This window comes from Lissotriton helveticus, chromosome 3_2, assembly GCF_964261635.1.
Source record: "Lissotriton helveticus chromosome 3_2, aLisHel1.1, whole genome shotgun sequence".
Classification (NCBI taxonomy): Eukaryota; Metazoa; Chordata; class Amphibia; order Caudata; family Salamandridae; genus Lissotriton; species Lissotriton helveticus.
Window position 1 is genome coordinate 271,400,242 of NC_136062.1, and position 19,826 is coordinate 271,420,067.

Consider the following 19,826-nt stretch of genomic DNA (forward strand, 5'->3'; position numbering starts at 1 on the left):
CCCCTCCTCATGGAGGGACCCCTGAGTCGTCCTAACCCCTTTCTTAGGGCATAAAAGGGCTTTCCTGTGGCTGGGTCCTCAGATTCGTTGTGGGACAAGACTCAAGCCTGACACCACATCAATCTTTGACCGTCTGGACACTTGGACTTCGTCTGGAACTGAGACTGCATCGAGGAAGACTCCTGCTGCTCCTGGTCTCGCAGTTCTGCTAGTCATCTTCGTCTGTGTCCGTGCTTCTTCCAGGATCTTCAACAAACCTGTGGGCAACAAGGACACCCGAAGTAATGTCCCTTGGAGTAAAGGAGTCACTCCCTCTGCATCTGCAGGCACCACAACAAATCTGACCGGTCTGCTGCTCATGACGTCCCATGGACTTCGAAAGGCTCAGCAAGACAAGTGGTAGTTCTGCAACTCCCTGGAGACCTGACCTGTCCTCTCTGCAATTTTGAGACCTGTGTCCCTCGTCGGAACTGCTGGGATCAAACCCCTGTCCACTGCGCCGACTTGACGTTGCCAAGGCTTGTTGGCTTTTCACTCCAGAAATCTTCGGACTACAAGAAGCCCCAGCCTCCAGCATCTTTTCATGCCGATATCTTCGTCCAAGCCACATCTCTGCTAGAGGTATCCTTGCGACTCCTATGCCTTTGGTCTGTGGGTCCACTCGAGGGTCTGCTCTTGCTTCATTGGGTTCTCCCGCTTGCTCTGGCCTTCTCTGACTCTCCTGCACTTGGTGAGTCTCTTGGACCCTGCTGGACCAAACATTGCTCCTTCATCACTTTCACCGTCTGTTACTGCTGCCAAGGCTTGTTGGTGCTCCTGCCGGACGCTGACCCCTTGGTTCTCTACTTCCTACATGGGACCGCTCATGAACGGCTCTTAGTCTTCCACAGCGTTGTCTGGTCTTCACAGCTGCAGCGACAATGTCACTGTCATCACCTCTGCATCTTCCGCCATTTGTTGTCATTGCTCTTCCGTGCTTGCAGGTTCTTCTCTTCAAGAATCCACCCTTGGAATCCACCAGACCCTGACCCAGTGGTCACCAGCGGCATCTTTTTGTATGTCCTCCATTGTGGTCTACAACAGTTTCCGACTTCACTTCACATCTGTGCACCTGCCTTCCCTGGTGTAGGTATCCTGGTTCCTGGGGTATCCATGGGTGGGATGACTTTCCAACCTTCAGTCTTCCACTAGGTTTCTCCAGGGTCCACTGGGAAGGGTCCTTCTTCTTCAAAACTGTAACTGTGACTTTCCGGTTGACTTCTGTTGAGTTAACGGCTGTGTTTCCTCTCTGCACACAGCCTCCGTGGGGTTCCGGAGGACTGGCCTTGGGTGGTTTCTTCTGAGACTCCTTGTCCAAGTCCTGACTTTGGTCACAGTTTGCATTCCACTTTTTTAGTACATGGTTTGGTCTCCCCCCGGAGACCACTGTGTATTGTGCTTACTTACCTGTTTGCAATTGAAGTATTGTGTGTATTTGTGTTGATATCATCGGCTAGGAGATATAACAATGTGTTAGTGAGTGTTGTATAATAAATAGACATATTTTCATAAATACACTGTGTGGTTCTTTTTCATTTAACCTACACTATATGATTAGATCGGGTAAAACAAGCTGCTTAACACTCCACTCCTGGGATAAGCCTGAATGCTGCTCTTCACAGCTACAATTTAGAGAGCTTTCTATGGTTGTTTAGACCCCTAAAATCACCATAAGGGTTGTCTGGATTAGTGCAAGGTGCTTCACTTAAATAAGTGTGCACCACATATATACTAAGCCACCCTCCTACAGTATGTATTAACCAGCTGTAAATCCAAAACTTACAATTATCTCACTAGCTGTGGTGTGGCAGGAAATGACTATACAAGTGAAGCTATACTTGGTTCCCAATTATTGAATGCAAACTATCAAATAATGTTTAAATGCAAGGATTGAGCCATAAATGTCTTCAGAGTAATGATGGAGTGTATCTCTGTTTACCCAAAACAAGATATATAAAAAATTATATTAACCCTTACAATATATAATATAAGAGATTAAGTTAAGGATGAAGTTTGATAAGAATGTTAAAACCTTTTGGCTTTTGTGTTTCTGTGTTGGCCTTGGCTCTATTGATAATTCTATTCTTTGTTACACTATAAGACTGCAGGCGATTGGCATTACGGCGCATAGAAGCTTTGGGTGAAAATATGTGAAATAAATGCAATGCTTATTGAATGGACAGAAACTGATTGATCCCTTGACCTACTAGAGTGTAAATCCAGCTCTATGTCCCATTCCTATATATTTTTTTTTTCAGCAGAAGCTGCCTATGCCAACGAAAGGCGGTCTTCTGCTGGTGTAATATTTGGAAGACTTTTGCTGATGAGGTCTAGGACACAGCAGTCTGAGGAAAGTGCTCCCAAAGTCTTATGGAAGTCCGCATCCTCCTCCCAAATGTAGTGGAATGTGCAGGCATCCCTAAAGGAGTTACTATTATGGTTAAATGGCCTGCTTTGTTATTGCAGCGGAACGAGCTGCACCTCTGCATAGAATCAACAACCTTTTTGCTGGCTTTCCCGATGAACATTGTGACCAACGATGGCGCTTGATCCCAAGCTGTTGACGGAACAACTTTTTTGGCTGTTAGATAGAGTGAAGCAATCTTTGAAGAATTTGTTTTGCTGAAATCCCAGTGACTTCCCAGTCTACATTTTTGCCTTAATAGTTGGCACCAAACTGTCAATGTAATGTAATGAGTAATTAAAGAAAAACATGTTATTTGAAGCAGCTTAGTGATCTCCCACTGACCTTGATGATGGGATATTAGCAACTTAATGGAAATAAAGTTTAGAGTACAGGACAGGGCCCGACTCGTACTGTAGTGACACCAGTGCTATCAGAAGGATACCTCATGAAATATTCAGAAAAGGTTAGGACACATGAAGAAATGTATGCAACTAGAAAATTAACGAAATACTATACTTTCCAAGGAGCCTATCGAAACGTGAGCAATAGAATGTATACTGATTAGGAACACAATTCAGACTTCAAACAATCTGAGCACTGTGTAAGCATTAATCATAAAACCCTTCATTTTTATTCCATGATCAAAAAACCCAAGGGTGATCCATTACCTGCTGAGCTTGGGAAAATGAAGGTGCCGATGTTGGAATCATCACATTCCGACCAGCCTCTGCCAGCTGTCCATGACGTCCTGCTCCCCAAAGATAGACATCACATTTACCCCCAAGGTGCCAATCCTGTAAAACAATCAAACAAACAGGATGACCACCTGAAAACACCTGTGACTGTTATACAATGCAAAAGAAATACAACAGAAAGGTTGTACACACCTCTGGCCTTGAAGTTGCCCAGGACATAATCTGTTCATCCATACCATTGATCCATTTACCGTTATTCTAAAAAGGAAAAAAGGAGGATTAAATATGCATACGTTCATCTCTTTATGCATATAACAATAATGTGAACGGTCCAGCTCAATATATTATATACTGCAGTACGTCCTAAGTCATATGGATATATTTATGTGTTCTAGAACGTTATACAAATTCCAATTACATTTTAGTAAGTTCATTATTTTATATCTTGGATGCAGTTCTTTTACTTAATAAGTAACCTTGTTCGCCAACACGTGTTTGTGTAGCATCAGGGGATCGGGCCTACTCAAGGCTTCATGACCCCTGAGTCTCCTGTGCCGCGGATCGGCGGCTGTGTCTGGCCACAGTGGGGGATGTCTGGATTCTGGGACAGAGCTTCATGGTCCTGCTGGCGCCTGACGTGGGGCTGTTGGACCTGCACTCGCACTGCTGTTGAGGGCCTGATCCTGGGGGCCGGTTGCGCACCAGGGCCGTGCTGACGTTCTGTTGGAGGAGTTGGGGCCAGGCAGGGTCTTGGGGCCCTGGTGCCCTGGTGGGGGTCTACCTGCCGCATATTTCTCCCTCCCCATGGTGGAGCAGCGGGCTCGCCTCGGTGGTCATTCTGGCCACGTGGGTGTGCCACAGGTGTCATGTGGATGCTGTGGTGACGTCATCCATGCCATGTGTGAGAATCTCCGAGGTGCTGTGGCGAGGCTGCCATGTACCCCCCGGGTCTCCAGCTGGGAGCGGGGACCAGAGTGGTTTACTTGACTGTGAGCGGGCCTGGTGAGCGGTGTACCACACAGCTGTGTCTCTTGGCGGTGTGGAATTCCGGTGCTCCCCTACATCTCGCTCTGGAGCCCATCCTGTGCTTGGTGGCCAGGCCACATCAATGGAAGAAGACTTCCCTTGTCGGACACTGGGCATGTGAGGCGGGTTTATTGGCACCTTATCAGAACTGCGACACCCTTTCCCCCCCCGTGACATTCTGGGGACCCTTTTTCTCTAGAGTGTGTCGTACACGGGGCTGTCACGGGGTTGTCGCAACACTCTCTAACCCACAGGGCCCCTTTGTGTCTCCCATGACAAGGGGCCTTCCAAGCAAAGCACGATGGATACATTTACAGGCCCTTATGCCTCTGCGGTGGCGCCTGGCGGGGTGCCTGGTGATGTTCCTGATAACGCCACCCTCCTGGCAGCCATCACCCAGTCGAGGGATGCCCTGGATGCCAAAAATGGAGCAGGGGGATCTGATGTCATGCTGCTGCGTCAAGATCTCCGCAATGCGGTGGCACGGATTACGGAGACTGAAGCGAGGATCTCTGGAGTGGAGGATGTAGTGGAGAGCCTACAGTAGCGAGTGGCCTTCCTGGAGACATTCCAACGTTGGCTGGCATCCCGGGTGGAGGATGCCATGGGGAGGGCCCGCTGTAACAATCTTCGCTTTGTTGGGTTCCCGGAGGGATGCGAGGAGGGTGGTATGGAGCGGTTCCTCACCCAGTGGCTCGAGAGTTGGCTCCCTCTGGGGTCTTTGTCTGCATGCTTTGTGGCGTAGCGCGCCCATAGGGCACTGACCCAGAAGCCCCCTCCTGGCGCTCGCCTGAGGCCCGTTATCGCAAAGTTACTTAATTATCACGACAGAGACATTATCTTCAAACAGGCTAGGGCCAAGGAACCACTGCTGTTTGATAATGCCTGTATCCTGATATTCCCGGAATATACTAAACTGGTTCAGCAACGATGGCAATCCTGCATGGCAGCAAAGGCCCATCTCCGGGAGCTCAAGCTCCCCTATGCCCTGCTAAACCCTGCCAGACTGCGGGTGGTCTATCGATCCGCACTCATTTTTTTGATTCACCAGAAGAGGTCTTTCAATGAACGGATGAGACAGTGCGTCTCCATCCGCACTCCCCGCCCCGGATGGATTCCGACTCCTCATCGAGCAAGATGGTGCGCAAACAACCCTTGCAGAAGGGGAAAGGGCACAGACGCTCCAGGTCCAGATGCAGATCTTTGTCGTGTAGCGCCTCATCCCGGCCAGCATCGGCTCAGCGCATACCCACCACTTTGAACTGACTTATGATGAATGTTTTATTTCGTTAATTTCTTACTATGTTTGCCTTGACCGGGGAAGCACGATTGAGGGCCGTTACCCCCACAGCTTATCTGCTGATGGGGAAAGGGCCAGCTGACAATGGGTTGTAAGTTGGGGATCCATTGGCAGGCAGGGGGGACCCCCTATTGGGGTCTGTCAGGTACGCTCGCCGCGACAGATACTTCATCATTTTTTAGGTATTGTGTGTGTGGGGGGGGAATGTTGTTGGTTTGTTAGGGGTGTGAGGGGGTTGTTGCTCGATCGCACTAGCCTACATTGCTTCAGAGTCATCTTATCCAGTTCACATGGCCTTGCCTGGTACACACTTATGTTTCGCACTGTCTCATGGCCGGCCCCCTTAGCGATAAGCGGGATTCCTCGGGGACCCTTCAAATAATGTGTTGGAATGCATGGGGGGGCACTTGACAAGATCAAGCGTGGCGCGATGCTCAAACAGGCAAACCGCGCACATACAGACATCCTCCTACGTCAGGAAACACATCTTCTGGGGAATAAGGCGGTCTTTTTTCAACGCTTTGCGACAGAAGGTCCTCCTGAAGAGGCAGCCGAATCGGGGGATCGACAGACATGCTGAGTAGCTCTGGATACCAATATCTTCGTGCCCAGTCTGGAGCCACAAGGATAACTTGGGCCCGGTCGCGCCTGATCTTCTTCAGCACTCTCGGCAGAAGTGGTATAGGCGGAAAGGCGTACAACAGACCGCAGCTCCACTCGCGACGAAAAGCATCTCCGAGCGAGTGCTGCCTTGGAAATTCCAACTTGCAGAACAGATGACATTGCGCGTTCTCCTCTGTGGCGAATAGATCTAACCAAGGCACTCCCAACTGTTGAAAGAGGCCTTGCGCCACGTCCGAGTGCAGACGCCATTCGTGATCCATCATGCACCGACGGCTGAGTTTGTTCGCCCTGGCGTTCAGGGAACCTGCCAGGTGTTGAACAACCAGGGTCACGCCCTGATGTTCCAGCCACTGCCAGAGGCGCAGAGCCTCCTGGCATAGGGTCCATGACCCCACCCCGCCAAAGGGGAACACGTTAAACGGAAAGTGCTCGTGGCCTACCGTGAACCGCAGGTAACGCCGGTGGGCCGGCAGGACGGGGATGTGAAAATAAGCGTCCTTCAAAGTCCAACGCTACCATCCAGTCTCTAGGGTCCAGGGCAGCTAAGACCTGAGCCAGTGTCAGCATCTTGAACTTCTCCTTCCGGAGGAAGCCGTTGACGTTCCGTAGGTCCAAGATAGGGCGTAGGCCCCCTTTCCCCTTCTTGGGAACCAGAAAGTGGTGGGAATAGCAACCACACCCTACTTCTGGCCCAGGAACGCGCTCGATGGCCCCCTTGGCCAAGATGGCCGACACTTCCTCTTGCAGAAGTTGCAAGTGATCCCTCGACGCGCGGTGGTACTGCGGTGGCATGGCTGGAGGGGTCGCCTCGAAGGGGAGGGAGTAGCCCCTTCGGACGATTTGCAGCACCCACCTGTCCGAAGTGATGGTACGCCAGTGAAGGAGGTGATGGCGGACCCTGCCCCCCACTGGCGTTAAATGGGCCTGAAAGCTCGGACTAGGTGGGCTTTGAGGCGGATACTGCGGGGGTGGATGTGGGCTGGCCGCGCAGTTGTCCCCTGGCACCGCCATGGCGGTCACCACGTCCGCCGCCGCGCTGGATGTTAGACTGCGGCCCGTGTCTGGCAGGACGTGAAGGGGCTCCCCTTCCTTGGCCACGAAAGGAGCGAATGGCAGACTGCTGCTGACGCTGGCCCGAGAGGCCCAAGGACTTGGCCGTAGCCCTGCAGTCCTTAAAGCGTTCAAGCGCATGGTCTGCCTTGTCGCCGAAGAGGCGACGGCCATCAAACGTCATGTCCATGAGGGTGTTCTGGACATTGGCCGAGAAGTTGGCGGACCTCAGCCAGGCGTGGCGGCAAACCGCCACCGTCGTTGACATCGCCCTGCCTAGCGTGTCCGTGGTATCCAGCCCACATCGTATAGAATACCGAGCTGCGTCTTGTCCCTCCACGAGGGCTTGAGCGAGCTTTGCCCGGGGCTCCTATGGGCACTCTGGCAGCACGGCCGCAACCTTATCGCAGAGAGAGTGGGTATAACGGCCCAAAAGGACGTCCATGACAGCCTCATTAAACAGCAGTAGAGGCTCCGGAGAGCCAGTCTGCGGTTTAAGGACCTCAGTGAGGATGTTAGACCTCACAATAGCGACGGGGAGCGTAAGCGCCAAGGCCTTGGCTGCCCACGTCAGCACCACACTATAAGCAGACCCCTCCTCCGTAGCCACGGTAGGAGGGGAGACAAAGCCAGTGTCAGGGGAGGAATCAAGACCACTGGCCTTCCCTAGCTCCTCTGTCCAGTCCTGGAAAAACTGACACTCACGTGTCAGAGGGTCATCAGACTCCTCCCAATCCCCTTTGTCCTCCATCTCCTGAAATTCAGGGTCAAAGGATGGAGCCGGATCAAAGAAGAAATGCTCTTCAGCCGGCGTCGAATGCGGCGTTGGTCGATGCCGGTCCGACGCCGCATCCCTTGGCCCACTCCTGGACCGGGACCGTGAGCGGCGCGGGGCCGACTGCCGGAGCTCGAGGCGCTTACGGGACCGCTCCCGTCTAACCTTCGACGTCAAGGCCCGGCAGTCGGGGCACGACCGGTCATCGTGGTCGGCCCCAAGGCAATACAGGCACCGGCGGTGGGGATCGGTAACCGACATCAGTCGGTTGCAGTCGGTACAGGGCTTGAACCCGGGCATTCCTACCGGCACCGAGAGTCGTGAAGACTTGAGAAGAGATCAAAAATGATCAAAAAAGTTTAGTCAAAAAGTGACTAAGGTACTGCTTTCTCCGGACCTGCGCTTGTTGGCGCTGAAAAAAAGAACTGACGTCAGTGCGCGAGGGCGGCATCTAAGTACTCCGACGACATCATCCCGGCGCCAACGACGCCGACGACGGACGCGGAGCCGCAGACGATGCCTACCGACGCGCAAGGGTACTGCTACGCAAAATTTTTAGGATCCAGTCTGACGCCTGGGGGTTATTCTAAGGTAAGAAATCTAACTAACGTGTTTCTTTCAGATTGAACTCCTAGGCAAATGAAGTCAGTGCTGAGAAGGAATTTACTTTGCTGTAGCAAAAAAAGGGCAATTGCATAGCATATGGATTAAAGTTTATTTTCCTGACCGCAGGGACGGCATCTTATATCGTGGGGCTCTGAGCGACGCCATGCTGGAAAGTGAGCTTGCAAATTCCATTCATCCAGTCTTAATGGCACTAACCTGGCCGTAATCCACAGGGGATATGGGCAAGAAATGTAGATCTGCAGCTTACTGGAGGAGTAGAAATGTGTGGGAGCGGTTGCTCAGAGCCGTCCCAGCAGGTCCTGAGCAACAGCGGAAAGGGCAAATATTAAGCAGGATTTTTTGCTGTTCATATAGCTAAAGTGAGATTTGAATGATCCTTTGCTATGTAGATGAACGCCCAAGTATTTGTATTTGCTGCTATGATGGAGCCAGGCATCACTGAGCTGCCACCTGCCATGTCAGATTGGTTTAGGTCCGAATGTAACCATCAAGGTTTTTGTTTGATTGATTTCCAGCCTGTTCCTGATGGTATAAACATGTAAGATGTATAGTTGCCGCTGAAGGCCAATGTTTGTCTGGCTAAGGAGCACGAGGTTGCCTGCGTATAGTAGGTGCGTCATGCGCTGATATCCCAGTTTGGGCGGGTGACAGTTTGCTTCGACTTATTAGCAACATATAAATTGAAGGGCAAGGGAACGAGCACGCTCCTTGCTTCAGCCCCGATTTTGTGTGGATCTTCCTTGAGATCCGAGAGCCATCTCCTAGTTTGACCCTCATCCAGGTGTTAATATATAGCTGCTCAATTGATCTCAGCAAAGCGGCTTGCAGGTGCCCAGTTTTCACCCTAAGGGGCCCCTTGGTATGCTGTTGAAAGCAACTTTAAAGTCAACAAAGCAGTAGTAGAGCGCCTGTTTATTTCTGAGGGCTTTGCCACGTGTGAGGGAAAACTGCATCAAATTTGAGGTAGTACCGGAATTCCAGGCTCTTATATCATTGAGAAGGCATAGAGCTTGGCATCTTTAGCGATTAAGGCAATAAGTCGATAATGGTGAGTATCCGAATTCGTGCCCCCTTTGAAGATTGGCTAGGAAAATGGAGCTTCTCTCAGTAATTCAGGATGCTGTTAGTTGCAAAACTGTTCGAACAAGGGCGTTAGCGCCTTGGATCAAAATGCTGAGGCAGATGTAAAGAAACCTGCAGGGAGTCCTTTAGGACAGGCACCCTGTCTTTCCGCAGACCCGCCAGTTTCGAGAGGCAGCGTTCCTCTGTTTGACAAGGTGTATGGCAGTCAATGGGTGATTTATAGTTCAGCATGTTTGTTACATATATTTTTGAAGTTTCCAGAACAGCGAGGGGATCACTTGACGGCCAATGAGGAAGTTGTGTAGTCGAACACTACATGTGTGTTGGCAGAGATGAGACCCCAAGGTTCTGGAATATTCGAGTTGGAGCCCCTATTAATTCCAATTGTAACTTGATTAACCACTGACCAAATTTGTCTTGTGTTCTTTTCCTTACTAGCAAACAGCATTCAGGTCCAGAAATCCTCATTTCTTTCCTTTTTGGAAAGCCAGATTGCCTTCCTGAAAAGGGACCATTGGACAAGAATTCGCATATTGCAGTTGATTTCACCTTTCAGAGCCTTCTGGGATTCTGTCAGTCTGAGTTTAGATTTAGAAGAATAGCATGGTTTTGTGCGTGAAGGAAAATTGGGTTACAATTTCTGAAGGATTTATTTGGTGAATAGCGTCTACTGTCTATTGGGAATTTTATTTAGCTCTCACCCATGACAGAGATTCCTGGCTGATTTCATGGTCCCATTTTAGCTGTTTAAGATTTTTTAGCGCTCTCCAGTGCCTGTGGAAGGAGTGGCTTACAGTTTCGATGGGCAGATAGAGAAGTAGATTTGCTGCAGTCTATGGTCACTGACAAAGAGGGCCCCTAGAGAGAAGTTGCTGATGTATTTAAAAATTCTGACTGTACCTAGGGTAAAGCCAATGTAGGAGGCGAATTTCCCTGGAAGGGCTCTCGTCCATCCGGGTAGTGTATCGCCGATGAAGCGTCCATTGAAGAGCCCAAGGCCTAAGATGTCGCACTCTGTCAGCAAAAATTATGCTTGTTTGTTTCTGCAAGTTGTTGCAAGTAGATTTTGAGCTGGGATGTTACACACAATGTCCAAGTTGTTAACATCGCGATCTAGCATCCCCCCCCCCCCGAACAGGTTGGTATTAAAGTCGCCATATAGCAAAACATTTACTGTTGGAAATTTTAGCTTAAGTTCTGTTAGAATGGACACTAAGTCCCTGAGTTTCTTATTCTTCCCAGACTTGGCGGGGTTCATGTAGACTTTAATAATCAGAAGCGAGTACTTTGCGTTAGTGTGCTGTATCCTTAATAAGGTCATGGGCCCCCAAAGTGACTTGCAATACCCTTATAATGTACGACAAGTGGTACTGTGTTCTGTATGATGCATGGCTACAATATCCTTCTTCCTACAAACTGCTCGCATCATTTGTGTGTTGGCATTTCATACGAAAAAGATAGGATCTTAGTAAACATAATAAATTTAGAATCTCTAGTGCAAAATTAGACACACTAAAAAGTAGTTAGATATTAGTTGCAAAAATATATTAGAGTCGGTTTAATGCATGTCAGATATAAAGCAAACTCTATAGCTCAGAATGTGGCGTAGAAAGATGCAGAGCGATTCTATCTTTCCTATATTTACCTAAAACATGGAAAACAAACATGCTGCCACAATTCGCTCCTTTCTGCTCATCACTGTTCATCTAGATAAACAGAGCAGAAGGAGAAAAGGCCATGTTTTGTTTTCGTATTTAAAAGTGCAGCTTCATTTATAGTCTGTGAACTGCCTTTCCTCTCGGCGACTGGCTCTAGTAGTGGGCAGTGTAATAAGTTATTACAGTGACTGCTTCATTTCTTTACTACAAGCAATTATGGATGTTACAAGTGGCCTGCAATATGGAAATCGGACATTAACTTTTATAAGGGCATTGCAGGCTCCGGTGTATATTAACAAATAAAAACAAATAATAACAGTGTCTCCATCTGAGAGTTTAAAGAAATGGAGGCACAATTTAAACTTGGTGTGCCAGCACCTCAACAACTCAAATTCATGTTTTATCTCTCCCAGCAATGCTATGTATCTGCCTGCCAAGCCGTTACCTTCATTCAAGGATATATGTGAATAATTTTCAAAGGTTACCATAACATACCATCAGAAGTCTTAGTTCATCCTCTGGCACAGGTTCCAGGTCAGGGACGGCGAAGGACTCTGGAAACTGTGCTCCTTTTGCCAGTGCTTCGGCGGTTTTGATTGTGGTTGAGAAGCACTCTAACCAAGCCCACTCTGTGGCATTCCAAGCAGCAGGATCAGGAGCACACAGCTGGTGATGAGGCGGTACTGGTGGGCGGCATAAGAGTTTGTCCAAGTGAAGTCCTACCGCCAGTGATGCTAAGCATTGCATGTAAGGACTGTGAACAAGCTGCTCTCCACACACCACATGAGGCTGAAAGAAAATAAGAAGTTGTAAATAAAATTAAATACGAAAAATATTCAATAAAAAGGCCATTTCATAAATTGATCACTTAAAACAATCTGAGAAAATAATGAAACTCCTACATATCACACACCAAACAGGTCCATTTATAAGAAAACGTTTAAAGCGTCTCCAATCTTCCCGTTATCATTTTCATAGTTGGCCAAATTAATAATTGGTCATGCCATGGAAATGAAAAAGTTAACAATATGAAAACTAGATATGGCCAGTAATATGTGAGTGTTTGCGACGGAAATAAGAATCTAACAAAAAACGGATTGGCTAAAATCCCATTGTGTAGAAACACGAGAATAACACAAAAGAATAAGCAGAGACTATTCTAGCCGCAGATTCCTTCAAGTAGAATTATCCCCAGGCTTGAGACTGGATCCAGAAACTTTTTGCCACAGCATCCCTGCGCACCAGGGCGACATCACGCGACTCTGCCCAGGCATCGTCCGCGTACGTGACGTCAGCGAGGTCACATAAGACCCGTCCCGGCGCGCCTACGTCAGTTTTCTTCTGAGAACTTTTCCGCACCAGAAAGCGGAGTCACCAGATAATAAACTGTGGGAGCATGGGAACAGTGTGCAAAGAGAAGAAACATTTGAAAAGAAATGACTATCAACACCACAAGGAGCAGTATCAACACTGCAGAACCCAATGGCAGGGAAGAAGAAAGAACAGAGCAGAGCCCTGAGTAGCCACCCTGCCCGTACATAGAAAGTCCCCCCCCCCCCTGTGCCCCAGAGGCAACAAACATGCGTAAAAGTCATGACACATGTAGCAGGCCCACCACCCCCATCCTGAACAAGGAAGAGGAGCCAGTCCCAAAACAGACAGGGACAACAAACCTCCAAGCCGCCCCAGCATAGAGGGCAACCACCCCCAAGGAACAAGGGCAAGGCATGGCCAGATGACCCCTATTCAGAGGTTAGCAGAGGAGGGGGAAAGGGAGGGGAGGACAGAGATTGAAGGCAATCCCCCCCCCAACCTGGAGTAGCCAGAGCAGCGGGGCACCGGAGCACCGGAACCCCAACCTCCAAAGAACCAAGAGGAGGAATGAACCGCAACCAGACGGAAACCGTCAAGAGCAAAAGAAGGCACTCACAGGAGACACAGCCCCCCACTGGGAGGCGAGTACCGAAGCCCAACCCAAGGGTCCTCACAGAACGGGGAGGAAGGGCGGGCCGTGAAGGAATCTGCGTCTAGAATCGTCCCTACCAGATACATCGTTACCGAAGGTAAGTAACTTGTACATCTGATAGAGACTACTAGCTGCAGATTCCTTCACGAATAATAGATACCCTAGCAATACCCACGGGGAAGGAGGGTCTTTGAAAGGACCCCACCATCCAGGACAGAACAGAGGGTCCCACAGGCGACCAGATCTGCGGACCAGGTAAGAACCTCGTCCCTGCCAGGAAAGAGGAACCCCAGAACGGGGAGGAAGGGTGGGCCGTGAAGGAATCTGCGGCTAGAATCGTCTCTACCAGATACATCGTTACCATAGGTAAGTAACTCGTACATCTGATAGAGACTACTAGCTGCAGATTCCTTCACGTAGAATAGATACCCTAGCAATACCCAAGGGGAAGGAGGGTCTTCGAAAGGACCCCACCAGCCAGGACAGAACAGAGGGTCCCACAGGGGACCAGATATGCAGACCAGGTAAGAACCTCGTCCCTGCCAGGCAAGGGGAACCCCCACAAGTAGAAGAACACCGACCCCAAGAGGATGTAGGAGGGAGAAAGAAGGCTGAAGAGGCCCGTACACTCACAGCAGAGGAACCAAGGGCAAGGCCAGAGAGGCCGAAGCACCCCACTCCCCTACAAGGCAACAGAGCTCCCATCCAATGCCAGACAGGAAGAGGAAGAAGGATAAGAAGAAGGACCCCAGAGGGCCCAAGGAAACGAGGGAAAAGAAGGCGAGCCTACCCCAGATGGAAGGCAACAATCCAACCAGAATGGCGCCGCCAGTGATAAGCAGCCAGAACCAAGAAGAACAGCCCGGGGCCACAGGGAGACCGGGCAGGCGACGCCTGACAAGGGAGAACACAGAGTCATCCCAGCCCTCAGTACAGGAGCAGAAAGGCGAGGAAGTGCCCAGACACACCCCTGCGAGGGGTCGCGCACACAACTTCAAGAAGCAAAAAGCAACATACTTAAACGCCATGGAGAACAGGCACCCGAAGGCAACCAGGATTCCTCAGCATAACACAAGCTATATAACAGCCACCACTACCCACATAGGGTACGTTAAGTCCCAAGAAATAGGAACCCTCTTTTTAAGGACTTCCGCAGCAGAGGAAAAACAAAGAGCCGCGGGGAAAGAAACCCCTGCGAAGGGCTTGTTAAGCAGCCCAAGAAAAAACAGAAGGCCTAATCTCAGCGCCAAGTCTGTGCAAACAACTCCTGCAAAAATACACACACAACAAGGGGCCGTCCAGCAGCCAACAACGCCATAGTCCCAGCAAGGAGGGCTTGATGGCCATATAATACGCTCCATAGCAAGGGCAACCGGCCCAAAGAAAAGCCGAGAACGAGCTCAACTCAGCAGTCACTGAGGAGGGGAAGAAGGATGAGGAGGATAGGGCGGAGGAGGACGACGGAGCCCTGCAAGGAACCTTTGGATGGCGGAGTCAGCCGGGGCATGGAAAAACAGGCTGCCATCGAACGGAAGATCAATCAGTCGCTCCCGAATATTTTCAGGGAGCACTCCGTCCCGAAGCCAAGCATGGCGACGGAGGGCGACTGAGGCAGCCATGGCCCTGCTCAGCAACTCCGAGATGTCCAGAGCGGAGCGGAGGATAAACGCCGCTAGCTCCCGGCCATCCAACGCATGATGCCGTAAATCCACCTGAGCAGTCTCTGGGGAAGCTGCGGATCCCAAAGACTCAGCCGAGTCCCACAAACAAGAGGAGGCCCTAGCCAACACACATAATGTGTTAAGGGCCCGCAGGGCAGCGCTGGTCGAGGCGTACATGTTGCGCCCCATGAGTCCAGCCAGTGGGCCTACCGGGCGGCAGAGTCAACAGTGGCGGCAGGGAGGAAAAGGCCAGTCTGTAAAAGTGGACTGGAGGCAGAGGGGTGGAGGGAAAGACACGCCGGGTCACGCGGCGCTGGGAGGTGCAGAAGGTGCTGAGGCACCGGATCCCTTGAGGCGGGGCGCCTTCAAGCCCCCATCAGGGAAGAAAGGAGAGAACCCTCACAGGGAAGCAAGATCTCCCTCCCATCAGAGCCCTAGTGGAGAACCTCCAAGAGAAGATCCGCCAGGAAGTGAGCAATCGGGTCACCCATCCGCAGAATGTCCACAGCCCTGGACAACGCATGAGCGAAGGCTGCACCCGCCTCCGTAGGACCCCGTGGTGGAGAAAGCAGCTCCTCCGTGGGTGACAGCTGCAAACTAAGGCGGCCGTCCCTGAAGTCAAGCAGGACGGGCAGAGACCAGACCTGAAATCAGAAGGAACCGAAGAACGGGGGACCTGCCGTTCCTCCGACGAACACCTCAGCCTCAAAAATGGCAAGGGGCCACCGTTCGATGATGCCGGTGAAAAAGACACCACTCGGCGGCCTGTCTCCAGGGAGGATGACACTAGTATTTATTTATTTATTTTTGAGATTTATAGAGCGCTCAAGTACCCAAGGGTGTCTTGGCGCTGTGGACAACGACATGTGCTGACGAGCGAAGTTATTGGTTGTATAGCCAAGTTTTGGTCATTTTTCTAAAGTTTAGTAATAAGTCACAAGATCTGATGTGCAGTGGAAGAGAGTTCCACAATCTGGTGGCCGAAGCAACAAATCGCTTGTCACCCCATGTGGCCGTCTTGACACGAGGGACCTTCATCAACAAATAAAAGAAATTGAGGCCCAGAATTCCGCGTAGCCTTGAAGGCAATACATAATGTCTTGAACTTGATTCTGTTCTTTACTGGCAGCCAGTGATACTGTTTGAGGATATGAGAAATTGATTTCTACTTCGAGTTCCAGATAACACCCTGGCTGCGGCATTCTGGACCGTTTGTAATTTTTGAATAACTTTACTTTGTGCATTTACAAATAGACCATTGCAATAGTCTATGGAAGACATAACCAGAGTGCTAACCAGAGTTTTACCAACATTCAAGGGGAGAAATGGTAAGATTTTCTTTATGATTAGTAATTTATAAAGGGAGGCTGACACTACTGAGTTGGCGTGTTGTGTAAAAGTAAATTTTTTGTCAAATATGACACCCAGATTTCTGACCTTAGACACTGGCGTCGGGGGGGGGGGAACTAGAGCAACGGGCCACCAAACCGGTGTCATCGGCGTAGGCCCATCGCGTGTGATTTGATGATTCTTGCCAAGTCCGACACATAGATGTTAAAGAGTGTCGGACTTAGCGACGATCCCTGTGGGACACCACACGGGAGGCCTAATTGGGCCGAATGGAAAGTTCCCAAATTCACTGACTGGGTACGTGAGGTGAGGAAAGATGATAGCATATCCCGAGCCTTAAGCTGAATGCCCATTTTAGTGCCACGGTCGATCAGGATGGAATGATCGAACGTTTCAAATGCAGCAGAGAGATCCAACAAGATTAGGACTGCTGTCCACCTTGGTCCAGGATAGTTCTAATGTCCTCTGCTGCTTTAATCAAAGCTGTTTCAGTTCCGTGCCCTCTACGGAACCCGAATTGGGTGTCATCCAAAAGATGATGCTCTTCTATGAATTTGGAGAGCTGTGCGTTCATTATCTTCTCCACAACATTAGCTGGAAATGGTAAATTTGCTATAGGCCTGTAGTTGTTGGTGTTATCTAACTCTAAATTAGATTTTTTTAATAAAGGTTTCAGGATTGTCTTTTTCCAGGCAGTTGGATAAATTCCTGATGAGAACATTGCATTGAAGATGGTGGCCAGAATAGGGGCTATTTGTATGGAGAATTGATTAAACACAGCAGGCGGACATGGATCGTTAGCTGAACCTGATTTCAAAGTAGACATTATTTTAATGATTTGATCTGATGTTATGTTGTCAAATTGTGTTAGTGTATGGTCAGGGATAGGGTTACCAAGTTGTGGCTCTATGAGGTCGGTCTGAGAAGCAAAATTAGTGTATATGTTGTTTACTTTCTCCAAAAAATGGGTCGCAAGGGAGTCACATAGTTGCTGAGATGGTGTGGGGGCAGCCATGTGTTTGGAGCCTGATAAATCAGAGACTACTAGGAAGAGCTGCTTGATGGAGTTTTTCGCGTTTTCGATCTGAGCAACATAGTAGTTCTTTTTTTTCCTGAGTAATTAGGTTTTTATATTTAGCCAAAGCTTCTTTATAGAGAAGTTTCTCTTGGTTAGTATATGATTTACGCCATTGTCTTTCCCTGTTTCTGCACAGCTTCTTTTGTTCCCTGAGTAGTTCAGAGAACCAGGGGCAGATGGAGATTGATACCCAACAAAACTTTCTCGAAAAATAGGCAATTTGTCAAATGCATCATAAAGCCATTTTTCATAGTTGGTTATTGCCATATTGGGATTAGTAGAGATCTCTGGTGGAGTAGAAAGCAGCTGGTCCTTGAGCAGCTGATCATCGCCACTTTTCCAGGCTCTAAAAATTACCTGTGGTTGTTTATCCTTTTTCATGAAGACCTTGGAATTAGTGAGGATATAAAATGTAATTAGAGAATGGTCTGTCCAAACCAATGGCAAGATGTCTTTTACTTGAATTAGTTGATGGTTGGAAAAGATGCCATCTAGGATGTGGCCCGCTTTATGAGTGGGACTAAGAACTTGTTGTGATAGGCCTATTGCTTCTAGGTCCTGAAGTAAAGAGGCGGTGTCTTTATCTGACTGGTTTTCCAAGTGGAAATTGAAGTCTCCTAAGATCGTGTATGTTTGTTCTGTTGCTATAGGTTCTATCAAATGGCTTAAAGTGGCGACAAATTCTGACCTACAGCCCGGGGGTCGATATAAAAGAGTGCCTTTGAAGGTCTGGGTGGCATTTAGTTGAATTGTAAAGTGAATTGCTTCGCAATTTGGTGAAGGAATTGATTCAATCTTAGTTGTAAATTTAATGCGATATATTCTCGCAAGACCACCTCCTTTTTGGGCGATTCTGTCCTCTGTTATGGTAGTATAGCCCTCAGGGGTGGCTGCTATAAGATCAGGACCAGACGCTGCAACTGTCCATGTTTCTGTGATGAAAAGTAGATCAAGATTATAATCTATTATCAGATCTGCTGTTTCATAACTGTGTTTACCTAGGGATCGCGCATTTGTAAGGGCTGCTGTGATATTTTTTGTATTGTTTGAGTTTTTATGGTCCTTCGAGGCCGATTTTACAGAACTAAGTGGCAGATAATGGCAGTTAGCACAGGCTTTTATAGGTGCTCTTGGAGGGGTGTCCAGTATTTAACCAACCTCCGGAAAAGAGGGAGCGTCCGAAGACGAATCCGCTGCACGACTCCTGTATGGAGCCGTAGAATCCGCCGCCCGAGGCAGGACGTAGACACAATCTGGCGCCGACGTAGACACAATCTGGCGCCGACGGAGACACCGGACAGGGCCCCGCCAAGTCACACCACGCTGGGGACCGGAGCAGACCCGAAGTGGCCAAGGGGCGGCGCCGGAACGGTGCTGACTCGACCTCCGAAGAGGCATCGGCCTGCGTGGAGGAACGAGAGGGACTGGGAGAGAGACACAAAGTCCTCCGCCAGCCTCGGCCCAGGATGTGGCGGAGGTGGCCCGGCGACCCATGCGGCGGTGCCAGGGACGATTCAACCTCCGACTCGCCTCCCGACGAGGCAGCCGCCCACGGGGAAGGACGAGAGGGGCCCGGCAGGGGACCCCACCCAGCCTCGACCCAGAGCGGAACGAGGAGGGTCCACCGACCCCTGTGGCGCCGCACGGCCCCGCCGACGCCTTGGTGGCACTAGGTGTGCATTTGTACTCATTGTTCAGAGTATGAATGTAGGAGCCGGTAAAGAATTGTCAGGATTAATAATCTGTTTACAAAATGACCTGGATTGGTACTTCTGAATTAGAACAAGATAAGCAGCCCGAGTACAAACAGAAAAACATGCTTTCTTTTCCTTTTCAAAAGCAATCATTGCCTGCAATGAAGATCTGATGATCCTCTCTCTCTAATATTTACACTAGTTGTCTCAATAACTTTCTTTTTGTTCGCACCCCTGCAGTCATAGTGGACGTTAATTAGGCGTACCCAAGGAAAGTGGCTGATATCTCTACCTTATCCATGGTCACCCCTGGCAATGACCCGATTACTTACTTGTAGTTTTCATTACTCCTAGTCTGAGTCTTCCTTCTCACAGTCCTTGTTTTACTCTGTGAGCGAGCCCACTTCCGAGCAGGCAAAGCCCTTATTTCAAGTCTTTTGTTTTGCTTTATAGCAGAAAGAAAGTACCTCCTTTCTCTCAGGTTACGGTCAATGAAGCCTCACCTTCACCCATAAATCAACCGCATTCCCTCACACTTCCTGCAACCTCAATTCTTTATGGCAGCTTAAGCTTATGGCTATGGAGAGGTGGGACTGCTGGATGTTTGAGGAAGACTCTGCCAACGAGTAATGAAGATTAGTGATAAGTAACCAGTACATTACCTCCATGTCTCTTCCTTGTCACAGCTCTAACTGTAAGAGGATGTACAAAGCATTCACCTGCATGCTAAAATTACCATACCCATCAATAAAAAAATGGTCTTTTATTTTGAAGGCATATATATTTTTCTATT

At 49.3% G+C, this 19,826-nt stretch overlaps 1 protein-coding gene across 6 annotated transcripts in view; it reads right to left on the reverse strand.

The window, feature by feature from the left end:
• The window catches only part of HERC1 (HECT and RLD domain containing E3 ubiquitin protein ligase family member 1), a 2,088,313-nt gene that overhangs the window by 408,040 nt on the left and 1,660,447 nt on the right, over nt 1-19,826 (reverse strand). For all 6 annotated transcript variants that reach the window (XM_078685198.1, XM_078685199.1, XM_078685195.1 and 3 more), the window contains exons 61-63: nt 11,780-12,073; nt 3,334-3,399; nt 3,115-3,240 (exon numbers count right to left, since the gene is read on the reverse strand). In XM_078685198.1, the coding sequence (XP_078541324.1) occupies nt 3,115-3,240; nt 3,334-3,399; nt 11,780-12,073 (486 nt within the window). The remainder of the gene's footprint in view (nt 1-3,114; nt 3,241-3,333; nt 3,400-11,779; nt 12,074-19,826) is intronic.